At 39.8% G+C, this 12,863-nt stretch overlaps 1 protein-coding gene across 1 annotated transcript in view; it reads left to right on the top strand.

The window, feature by feature from the left end:
* Mcmdc2 (minichromosome maintenance domain containing 2) overlaps positions 1-12,863 on the top strand; it is a 33,887-nt gene that overhangs the window by 7,194 nt on the left and 13,830 nt on the right. The window contains exon 9 of the mRNA XM_032906600.1: positions 9,091-9,296. Within this exon, the coding sequence (XP_032762491.1) occupies positions 9,091-9,296 (206 nt within the window). The remainder of the gene's footprint in view (positions 1-9,090; positions 9,297-12,863) is intronic.

Below are 12,863 nucleotides of genomic sequence, written 5' to 3' on the forward strand. Positions count from 1 at the left end.
TAAGATGATTACATAGACTGCATCTGAGTACTAAAGTATTTAAATAAATTTGTATTAATAAAGTTGAAAACGTTTTTTACAGGATCTCACTATGAAGCCCTGGCTGTCCTGGAACTCACTCTATAGACCAGGCTGTCCTCAAACTCAGAGATCTGCCAGCCTCTGACCCCTAAATGCTGAGATTCAAGGCATGCACCACCAGATAACCAGATCTTTGTTTGTTTGTTTGTTTGTTTACATTTCAAATGTTATTACCTTTCCTGGACATAAGCCCCTCTATCCCATCCCCTCCCCTTTTTCTATAAGGGTGTTCCCCTCCCCATTCACCCCTTCTTTTCCTCCCCCTGCTCCCCCCTCCTGCATTCCCCTACACTGGGGGTCCAACCTTGGCAGACCCAGGGGCTTCTCCTTCCACTGGTGCCCAACAAGTCCATCCTCTGCTACATATGCAGTTGGAGCTCTGGGTCAGTCCATGTGCAGTCTTTGGGTAGTGGTTTAATCCCTGGGAGCTCTGGTTGATTGGTAATGTTGTTCTTACGGAGTTGCAAGCCCCTTCGCTCTTTCAATCCTTTCTCTAATTCCTCCAATCCGGGTCCTGTTCTCAGTTCAGTGGTTTGCTGCTAGCGTTCGCCTCTATATTTGACATGCTCTGATTGTGTCTCACAGGAGACATCTATATCTGGTTCCTGTCAGCATGACCTTCTTAGCTTCATCAATCTTATCTAGTCTTGGTGACTGTGTACATATGGGGCACATATGGGGCAGACTCTGAATGGCTGTTCCTTCAGTCGCTGTTCCTTCAGTCGCTGATCCAAACTCTGCCTCCATATCCCCTCCTATGAATATTTTTGTTCCCCCTTTTAAGAAGGAGGGAAGCAGCAGACATCCTAAGATCGCAGGACAGATTGCCACTTCTGCACACCTCTGCCCACATTCCCTGGTTCAAGGGGAAACTGCACAGTGCCTCTGGACACAGGAATATAGGAACAGTCAGCCGCCGGTACCCGAGGTTCTGGTCTGCGCCCAGGATGGAACTGAACCGACCAAACAGCTCCCTCAAACCAAATCCCGTGGGGGAGAGAGCTGGACCCTCAGAAGTGTGGATACTCCTGAGAAGACAGAGGAGACTACCCTCTGCCCACATTCCAGACCCAAGAGGGAATTGCCTAGTGCCAACTGTGCCCCCTGGGTACAAGGACCTAGGAGCAATCAGGGGCAGGACCCTTCTGATTCCTGTCCACGCCTAGAGCTGGAAGACAGTCACCAAGTGCAGATATACACCTGAAATCAGAGCATCTGTTCTCAGAAAATGCTGAAAGAAAACAGGAAAACAGTTCTACAGGAGTGCTGACACAGAGGCCTACAGGGAATCAAGTCACTCTCAGAAACAGCAAGACAAGCAAACATCAGAGACAACCCAATGGCTAGAGGCAGGTGCAGGAACCTAAACAACAGAAACCAAGACACCGTGGCATCATCAGAGCCCAGTTCTCCCACCAGAGAAAATACTGGATATCCAAACACACCAGAAAAGCAAGATATAGATTTAAAATCACATTTTATGATAATGATGGAGGATTTTAAGAAGGACATAAAGAACTCCCATAAAGAAATGCAGGAAAACACAAGTAAAGAAGTAGAAGACCTTAAAGAGGAAACACAAAAACATCCCTGAAAGAACTACAGGAAACACAACTAAACAGGTGAAGGAACAAAACCATTCAGGATTTAAAAATGGAAATAGAAACAATAAAGCACAGAGGGAGACAACACTGGATAAAGAAAACCTAAGGAAGAGACAAGGAGTTGTAGATACAAGCATCACCAACAGAAAACAAGAGATAGAGAGAATCTCAGAGACAGAAGATACCATAGAAAACATCGACACAACTGTCAAAGATAATGTAAAACGCAAAAAGCTTCTAGCCTAAAACATCCAGGAAATCCAAGACACAATGAGAAGATCAAACCTAAGGATAATAGGTATAGAAGAAAGTGAAGACTCTCAACTTAAAGGGCCAGTAAATATATTCAACAAAATTATACAAGAAAACTTCCCTAACCTAAAGAAAGAGATGCCCATAAACATACAAGAAGCCTACAGAACTCCAAATAGACTGTACCAGAAGAGATATTCCTCCCGTCACATAATAGTTAAAACACCAAATGCGCAAAACAAAGAATATTAAAAGCAGTAAGGGAAAAAGGTCAAGTGACTTATAAAGGCAAATCTATAAGAATTACACCAGACTTCTCACCAGAGACTATGAAAGCCAGAAGATCCTGGACAGATGTCATACAGATCCAAAGAGAACACAAATGCCAGCCCAAACTACTATATCCAGCAAAACTCTCAATTAACATAGATAGAGAAACCAAGATAATCCATGACAAAAACCAAATTTACACAATATCTTTCTACAAATCTAGCCCTACAAAGGATAATGGATGGAAAATTCCAATACAAGGAGAGAAACTACACCATACAGAAAGGAAGAGTATAATCTTGCAATGAAACCAAAAGAGATACACAAACATAATTCCACCGCAAACAAGGAAAATAACAGGAAGCAACAATCACTATTCCTTACTATCTCTCAACATCAACGGACTCAATTCCCCAATAAAAAGACATAGACTAACAGACTGGATATGTAAAGAGGACCCAGCATTTTGCTGCATGCAGGAAACACACCACAGAGACAAAGACAGACATTAACTCAGAGTAAATGACTGGAAAACAACTCTCCAAGCAACTGGCCTGAAGAAAAAAGCTGGAGTAGCCATTCTAATATCAAATAAAATTGACTTTCAACCAAAAGTCATTAAAAAAGATAAGGAAGGACACTTCATATTCATCAAAGGAAAAATCCACCAAGATAAATCCTAAATATCTATGTTCCAAATGCAAGGGCACCTACATTCATAAAAGAAACCTTACTAAAGCACAAAGCACACATTGCACCTCACACAATAATAGTAGGAGATTTCAAAACCCCACTCTTATCACTAGACAGATCATGGGAACAGAAATTAAACAGAGATGTAGAGAAACTAGCAGACGTTACAGACCAAATGGATTTAACAGGTATTTATAGAACATTCCATCCTAAAACAAAAGAATATACCTTTTTCTCAGCACCTCATGGTACCTTCTCCAAAATTGACCATATAATCTGTCATAAAACAAGCCTCAACAGATACAGGAAGATAAAAATAATTCCATGGATCCTATCAGATCACTATGGACAAAGACTGGTCTTCAATAACAATAACCACAGAAAGCCCACATATACATGGAAGTTGAACAACACTCTACTCAATGACAACTTGGTCAAGGAAGAAATAAAGAAGTTAAAGGCTTCTTAGAATTTAATGAAAATGAAGGTACAACATACCCAAACTTATGGGACACAATGATAGCAGTGCTAAGAGGAAAACTCATAGCTATGAGTGCCTGCGAAAAGAAACAGGAGAAAGCATATATCAGCAGCTTGACAGTACAAAAGCTCTAGAACAGAAAGAAATAAATAAACCCAAGAGGAGTAGAAGGCAGGAAATAATCAAACTCAGAGCTGAAATCAACCAAATAGAAACAAAAAGAACTCTACAAAGAATCAACAAAAGCAGGAACTGGTTCTTTGAGAAAGTCAACGAGATAGATAAACCCTTAGACAGACTAACCAGAGGTCACAGATAGTGTATCCAAACTAACAAAATCAGAAATGAAAATGGAGAAATAACAACAGAATCTGAGAAAATTATTAAAAAAAAAACAAAAACAAAAACAAAAACACCATCAGATCCTACTACAAAAGCCTATATTCAACAAAAGTGGAAAATCTGGAGGAAATGGATAATTTTCTAGACAGATACCAGGTACCAAAGTTAAATCAGGAACAAATAAACCATCTAAACAACCCCATAACTCCTAAAGAAATAGAAGCATTTATTAAAAATCTCCCAACCAAAAAGAGCCCAGGACCAGATGGGTTTAGTGCAGAATTCTATCAGACCTTCATAGAAGACCTTATACCAATACTGTCCAAACTATTCCACAAAATAGAAGCAGAGCACTACCAAATTCCTTCTATGAAGCCACAATTACTCTTATACTGAAACCACACAAAAACCCAACAAAGAGAACTTCAGACCAATTTTCCTTATGAATAGTGACACAAAAATACTCAATGAAATTATTACAAACCAAATCTAAGAACACATCAAAATGATAATCCATTATGATCAAGTAGGCTTCATCCTAGGGATGCAGGGATGGTTAAATACACGGAAATCCATCAACATAATCCACTATATAAACAAATGCAAACATAAGAACCACATGATCATTTCATTAGATGCTGAGAAAGCATTTGACAAAATTCAACACCCCTCTATGATAAAAGTCCTGGAAAGATCAGGAATTCAAGGCCCATACCTAAACATAGTAAAAGCAATATACAGCAAACCAGTAGCTAACATCAAACTAAATGGAGAGAAACTTGAAACAATCCCACTAAAATCAGGGACTAGGCTGCTCACTCTCTTCCTTCTTATTCAATATAGTACTCAAAGTCCTAGCCAGAGCAATCAGACAACAAAAGGAGGTCAAAGAAATACAAATTGGAAGGGAAGAAATCAAATTATTACTACTGGCAGATGATATGATAGTGTACTTAAATGACCCCAAAAGTTCCACCAGAGAACTACTTAACCTGATAAACAACTTCAGCAAAGTGTCGAGGTATAAAATTAACTCAAACAAATCAGTAGCCTTCCTCTACTCAAAGGATAAACAGCCTGAGAAAGAAATTAGGGAAATGACACCCTGCACAATAGTCTAAAATAATATACAATATCTTGGTGTGACATTAACCAAGCAAGTGAAAGATCTGTATGACAAGAACTTCAAGTCTCTGAAGAAAGAAATTGAGGAAGATCTCAGAAGATGGAAAGATCTCCCATGCTCATGTCTTGGCAAGATTGATATAGTATAAATGGCCATTTTGCCAAAAGCAATCTACAGATTCAATGCAATCCCCATCAAAATTCCTACTCAATTCCTTATAGAATCTCCTGGGTATATACCCAAAAGATGCTCCAACATACATATAGAAAGAACAATTTGCAAATTCATTTGGAATAAGAAAAAACCCAGGATAGCAAAAACTATACTCAACAATAAAAGAACTTCTGGGGGAATCACCATCCATGATTTCAAGCAGTATTACAGAGCAATAGTTATAAAAACTGTATGGTATTGGGACAGAGACAGACAGATAGATCAGTGGAACAGAATTTAAGACACAGAAATGAACCCACACACCTATGGTCACTTGATCTTTGACAAAGGAGGTAAAAACATCCAATGGAAGAAAGATAGCATTTTCAAAAAATGGTGCTGGTTCAACTGAAGGTCAGCATGTAGAAGAATGCAAATCAATCCATTCTTATCACCATGTACAAAGCTTAAGTCCAAGTGGATCAAGGACCTCCACATTAAACCAGATACACTCAAACTAATAGAAGAAAGAGTGGCGAAGAGTCTTGAACACATGGGCACTGGGGAAATTTTCCTGAACAAAACACCAATGGCATTTGCTCTAAGATCAAGAATCGACAAATGGTACCTCATAAAACTGCAAAGCTTCTGTAAGATAAAAGACACTGTCATTAGGACAAAACAGCAACCAACAGATTGGGGAAAGATCTTTACCAATCCTTCAACTGATCAAGGGCTGATATTCAAAATATACAAAGAACTCAAAAAGTTAGACTTCAGAGAGCCAAATAACCCCATTAAAAAAAAATGTAGTACAGAGCTAAACAAAACATTCTCAGCTGAGGAATATCAAATGGCCAAAAAGCACCTAAAGAAATGTTCAACATCCTTAGTCAACAGGGAAATGCAAATCAAAGCAACCCTGAGATTCCACCTCACACCAGTCAGAATGGCTAAGATCAAAAACGCAGGTGACAGCAGATGCTGGCGAGGATGTGGAGAAAGAGGAACACTCCTCCATTGTTGGTGGGGTTGCAAACTGGTACAAACACTCTGCAAATCAGTCTGGAGGTTCCTCAGAAAATTGGACATTCCACTACCTGATGACCCAGCTATACCTCTCTTGGGTATATACCCAAAAGATGCTCCATCATACAACAAAGACACGTGCTCCACTATGTTCATAGAAGCTTTATTTATAATAGCCAGAAGCTGGAAAGAACCCAGATGCCCTTCAACAGAGGAGTGGATTAAGAAAAATGTGGTACATCTACACAATGGAGTACTACTCAGCTATCAAAAACAATGACTTCATGAAATTCACAGGCAAATGGAATGAACTAGAAAATATCATCCTGAGTAAGCTAACCCAATCACAGAAAGACATACATGGTATGCACTCATTGATAAGTGATCTTAGAGCAAATGCCATTGGTGTTTTGTTCAGGAAAATTTCCCCAGTGCCCATGTGTTCAAGACTCTTCGCCACTCTTTCTTCTATTAGTTTGAGTGTATCTGGTTTAATGTGGAGGTCCTTGATCCATTTGGACTTGAGCTTTGTACAAGGAGATAAGAGTGGATCAATTTGCAATCTTCTACATGCTGACTTCCACTTAAGCCAGCACCATTTGTTGAAAATACTGTCTTTTTCTCCACTGGATGATTTTGGCTTCTTTGTCAATGATCAGGTGATCATAGGTGTGTGGGTTCATTTCTGGGTCTTCAATTGTATTCCATTGATCTACCTGCCTGTCTCTGTACCAATACCATGCAGTTTTTATCGCTCTTGTTCTGTAATAGAGCTTGAGGTCAGGGATGGTGATTTCCTAGAAGTTCTCTTATTTTGAGGATAGTTTTGCTATCCTGGGTTTTTTGTTATTCCAGATGAATTTGAGAATTGCTCTTTTTATCTCTGTGAAGTATTGAGTTGGCATTTGTAGAGTGCTTTTGGTAAGATGGCCATTTTTACTATGTTAATTCTGCCAATCCCTGAGCGTGGGAGATTTTTCCATCTTCTGAGATCTCAGTTTCTTTTTTTCAGAGACTTGAAGTTCTTGTCATACAGATCTTTCACGTCCTTCTAATCTGAAAGCTTTTATGAGTTTTTTGAAATGTGTCTGTGATGGGCAGACACCTCAATTTAGAGGATTTCTGTTTCCAATTTTTCATTTTCTCTTATGTTTCATGTTTTCTGGGTTCCAGTTAAGAATTTTTTGCCTACCTGAAAGTCATGAAAATTCTGTTTTCTTCCTAGAAATATATTTCGTTGAGTCTTTTCTCTGTATTCAGTTTAATGCTTTTTCCTGTGTGTGTCCATGTTGTGGGGGAGTGCACATGCCACAGAGTGCACATGCCGCAGAGTGCACATAGGAGTCAGAGGGCAATTTGGTGGTGTTAATTATCTCTTTGTACCTTAAAGTGTGTTCCAGGATTGAACCCGTTGCTGGGCAAGTGTCCTTATCCTGAGGGGTTAACTGTCCACCTGGCCCTCTAGTTTAGTGTCTGTATGTGGTATTGTGTAGTGAAAGTTGATGCTTCTCCTATGTAGTTTCCACATCATCTGTTATAAGATTTCATTGTTTCTTTGTACCAAGTTTAAAATTAAACTAGACTGTAAATCTATTTGAATGTTATTTTCTGTTGTACATTTTTGTCTATACTTAAGGCGGATCATACACAGTCCTGATTATTCAGTCTTGAAATCAGGCAAGGCAACCTAGTAAGACCTTGTCTCAAAAATTAGATACTTTTTAAAAAGTTGTATACTACCTCCAAAAATTCTGTTTTAAGTAGTTGAGGAAATGGGCATTAGAATTTGTTTTGAAAGAAAACAAAAACTCCCTACATGATTTTAATATGATCTATAGCTAAGACCACTGCTCATTTCAGGCTATAAATGTTGTTTTTGCAGTGTCCTCTGTGTTACATACCCTGGGGCTAATGTCTAAGTCCTATGATGATGCATACATGACAACACTTTCTGGCATTTTCCTGTCTACATCTAAAGGACACTACCTGGGTCCCTTTTACATTCCATGTCTGTATCTGATCATCATAGATGGTTGCATCAGAAAGTTATAATTTCTGTGGTAAGGATTTTAAAGATAGCTACATTAGAAAGTTTTCATTGCTATGGTAAGCAAGAGAAACAATTCAAAGGACAAAGCTTTATTCTTGCTCACAATTGTAGTCCATCATTTACATGTTCCAGTGCCAATACTGAGGCAGAATGTCATGGCAGAGAAAAACAGTGCATCTTTGGTAGACAGGAACCAGAGGGACAGACAGAAAGAGGCAGAGGACACAGTCTGTTTGTTCAGGGAATGCCCATGGTGACCCACTAACTCCTAAATCTCCTGTCATATTGTGAATCCCACCATTGGTTAGGTAGGCACCACCAGGACCCACGTACTTTGCCCAACCCCCAAAACATGAGTGATTGGACAGTATCTCAGATTTACCACAACACTAAAGAAATAGTTCTTTATTATAATTTGAATTTGAGAATTAAAGAAGTTGAAGCAGTTAACAACAATATTAAAAGCAAAAAGGAAGGTGTAGCAAGAGTTGTCATGATCCAGAAACAGCAGGAATAGTCAAGATAGGACATTGACAAACCTATTAAACAAATCTGAAATACATGAGAAAAGGTAATCCATAAGAGGACGTTGATCCAGTAGGCGGTGGCGGTGCATGCCTTTGATCCCAGCACTCAGGGGGTAGAGGCGCACAGAACTCAGTGTCAGCAAGTCTGCATTGTGAGTCCCAGGACAGCCAGGACTATACAAGCAAACCCTGTCTCCAACACAACAACAAGGACAGTGATCCCATTTAAACGTTGCCTTCCCATGGCTTTCTCTGATTCCTTTCTAAAAGGAAATAATAATTCCCTCTGTGGTGTTCTCAAGAAGATATTTTAGAATTATTCCATTGTAAATTGTTTCTCTAACTCTGTCTATGCTGTAAGCTCTTCAAATAAAACACCAGGTATATGTAGTGCTTGGTAGACACTGGCCAAGTTAAATTTAAACATGTCGTTCACATTAATGATGTCATCATTAAATATCTGAATAACTTATTTTCCCTAGACTTTTGAATTTTAGCATGAACCTTGTGTCCCGTGGCATACGTCATCCTGTCTGTACTGAAGTTTTTCCTACTGTGTCCAGAGATAAATATGGAACTGGAGCAGTAAGCATTCAAGCTGGCAGTGCTTTGCTTGCTAAGGGTGGTGTCTGCTTCATAGGAGACCTAACATCACACAAAAAGGATAAACTGGAACAGCTCCAGTCAGGTAAACAATGCTTTCTCAATCTTTCCACCTGTTTAACCTCCTGCTTCACCAGTGCTGAGGACTCATTTAACAGCTGAGATAGTACTGCCCGGGGCTCGGGAGATGGAATTACACTGAATGTTAGTTCTCAGTCCAATTTTAGAAATAAAATAATTTAATTTGCAAGTGCATTGTTTTAGCCTTTACTCTAGGTTCTGATATATAACTGTATTTTAAGCCAATTTTGTTCCTTTTTGTCTCATTGTGTTATTGGTCTTAGAACTATGAGGAAAACAGTTGTTCCAAATTTCCAGGTTTCTCAGCATTAATTGTAATAAATGCTAGCTGTGCAGTTGTTGTTGTCGTTGTTGTTGTTTTAATCTTAAAGCCCACGGTGAAGAGATTTCCTTCTATTCCTAGTCCGCCAAGCAGTTTTATTATGAATCAGTATAGGATTTTGTGAGAACTTTTTTCTTATATCTATTAATTTGATTATGTGATTTTCATAGCGTACATTGATTTTGCTTTGAGTCTTTGCTATTTCATGAGTATTCATGTTTTATTTGTATGTATGTCTATTTACCACTTGGGCCTGGTGCTCCCAGAAGCCAGAAGAGGGCGTTGAATCCCATGGAACTGGATTTGCAGGTAGTTGTGCGCTATCATGTTAGTTCTGGGAACCAAATCCAGTTCTGCAAGAGCAGCCAGGGTTCTGAACCACTTAGGCATCCCCCCAGCTCCACACTGATTAATTTTGAATAGTGGACCAGCATAGCATGCCGAGATAGATAGGCCTTCGCTGTGAATAATTCTGTGGGTTTTCTGGAAGGCAGAAAAAGAGATGCCTAGTTACGGACAGTACCAGCCAACAATGGCTGACAGGCTCGAGTCCAGCCTGACAAGCAAATGTGCCTATCAGAGGGCACAGGTGGGACACTTGATAGCTTATAGGCAGTTACACGCACCCAAGCCACCTTGCCAACTCCTGTTTATAGACTTCTAAGTCCCTCATACAGAACAGGAGCAAATCAGCTCTAGAGAGGTATGTGTCTAGGGGTGCACTTGGTCCTTGTGGTCATTAGAAACTTTGAAGGTTTTACCAAATACTGCCAGACCAAGGGAAGAGAGACTTTGTTTAGCTGGAGTCTGACACTTGTTGCCAGTATACAGAACAGCTAGGTTGCAGACTTCTACAAAATAGCAAGGTGTATTGGTTACTTGTTTTGTTGCTGCAACAAAATACTTAAGCAATACACAGAAGAAAAGGTTTATGATGGCTCACAGTTCTAAAGGGAACAGCCCATCCTGTCAGGGAAAGAATGATGACAGTTCAAGGCAGCAGGTCACTTTGCGTCCATAGGCAGAAAGAGAGAGATGCATATATACTCAACAGCTTTCTATGTTCCTTTCCAATCACTTATTTGTGTGTCTGTATGAATGTGATGGTTTGAAGGAGATTGCCCCCCCCCATAAGCCCATACATTAGAATGCTTGGTCCCTAGTTGGTAAATTATATAGGAAGGATTAGGAAGTATAGGTTTGTTGGAGGAGATGTGTTGCTGTGGTGGACTTTGAGGTTTCAAAAGCCCAGATCAGGCCCAGTGTCACACACACTATCAGACTCCTGCCTGGGGATCAGTAAGCTCTAAGTTTACTGCTCCAACACCATGCTTGCCTGCCTGCCTGCCACTATACTCCCAGCCACCATCATTGACTAACCTTCTGAAACTGTAAGCAAGACCCCAATTAAATGCTTTCTTCTATGAGCTGCCTTCGTTGTGGTGTCCCTTTACAGCAATAGAACAGTAACTAAAACATATGGGTTATAGTCAGAATATAGAAGTTTCCGTAAGTCAATACTTTAAAAAACAACAGAAGTCTTGGGCTCAGTGGTAGAGTGCACCTTGCCATGTATGACTGGTGAATATCGTGGTCACCAGGGAATAGAAGTAAAAACCACAAGGAGATAGCACAAGTGTAAGAGTAGACGAGTGCCAACTCCAGAAGAGACCAGGAATTGAGTAAAACCCTGCTGGTCCCATCTTTCAGTTTTTAATAACTTTAGGCTGGGATATAACTTAATTGATAGAGTTCATCCCCAGCACTACTCACAAAAGAGAATTTTTTAAACAGCTTTTCCTTTGAAGTCACACATGGCAAAGTTCGGTGAGACTGGAGGAAACACATCCATGTTATCAACAGTGGCCTGTCACTTTCTTTGAGCATTTATGTATCTGTGTGGCCTTCATGACACAGTTGACTCTCACTTTAATTTTCAGTGACTTCTCATTCATTGTTGATCAACTGAAGTCCAATTCCTTACCATTTCTTACCATGACTGCAGTCACTGTCCCTAACTGAGAAAGAGGCTCTACTCCCTTTGGATCAAATTTGCTCCCTACTTCTATGGAATTGCCTATTCAGGACATAACATACAAACAAATCCTTTAGCAGTGTAGCCATCTGTGACTAACATCCTTCATTTAACTAAAAAAAACAGTATGTTCCGTCCATAAAACATAAATCTATAAATCTCGGTCTCTGGAATCTAAGGTAGAAGGGTCATGACTTTAAGGCCAGTGTAAGATACATAGTGAGTCTGAAGCTAGCCTGAGCTACATAGCAAGACTTTTCCAAAAAACACGCAAAACAACAGGTGAGATAGCTCAGTGGTAAAGATGCTTGCAGCCAGCCCTATGACCTGAGTTAGATACCTAGGACCCACATGGTATAAAGAAGGAACTGACTTCCTCAAGTATTCCGCCCCCTCTCTCTTACGCACACACACACACACACACACACACACACACACACACACACACACACACACACCTGTGACTTACACACAAATGTGTCCACATACACAAACACTTAAAAAAATAAATAAAGAGGACTAGAGAGATGGCTCAGCAGTTAAGAGCACTGACTGCTCTTCTAGAGGTCCTGAGTTCAAATCCCAGCAACCACATGGTGGCTCCCAACCATCTGTAATGGGATCCGATGCCCTCTTCTGGTGTGTCTGAAGACAGCTACAGTGTACTCATATATAATAAATAAATAAATCTTAAAAAAATTTAAAAAGTAAAAAACAAATAATAAATAAATGTAATTTTTTAAAAATACTAAAATATACATTCAGAAGTTGCAATTTCATTTGTATAATTTTGTGGCATTAAGTGTATGGTGGATTAAACAAAAATGACCCCCATAGGCTCCTCATATACTTGGGTGCTTGCTTCTCAGTTAGAGCACTGTTGGGAAGGATTAGGAGGTGTGGCCTTGTTGGAGGAGATTGTTACTGGGAGTAGGCATCAAGATTTCAAAAGTCAGCGTTGGAGATTTAGCTCAGTGGTAGAGCACTTGCTTGCCTAGCAAGTGCAAGGCCCTGGGTTCGGTCCCCAGCTCTGAAAGAAAAAAAAAAAAGATTTCAAAAGTCAATGTGAGCCCCAGTCTTGTGCTCTCTGCCTGTGCATCAGGATGTAAAGCTCTTGGCTACCTCTTCTGCCATGATGGTAAGACTTTCCCTCTGAAATCATAAGGCAGCCCCTAATTAAATGCTTCTTTTCATAATTGCCTTAGTCATGGTGT

This window comes from Rattus rattus, chromosome 1 (assembly GCF_011064425.1).
Source record: "Rattus rattus isolate New Zealand chromosome 1, Rrattus_CSIRO_v1, whole genome shotgun sequence".
NCBI classification, from domain to species: domain Eukaryota; kingdom Metazoa; phylum Chordata; class Mammalia; order Rodentia; family Muridae; genus Rattus; species Rattus rattus.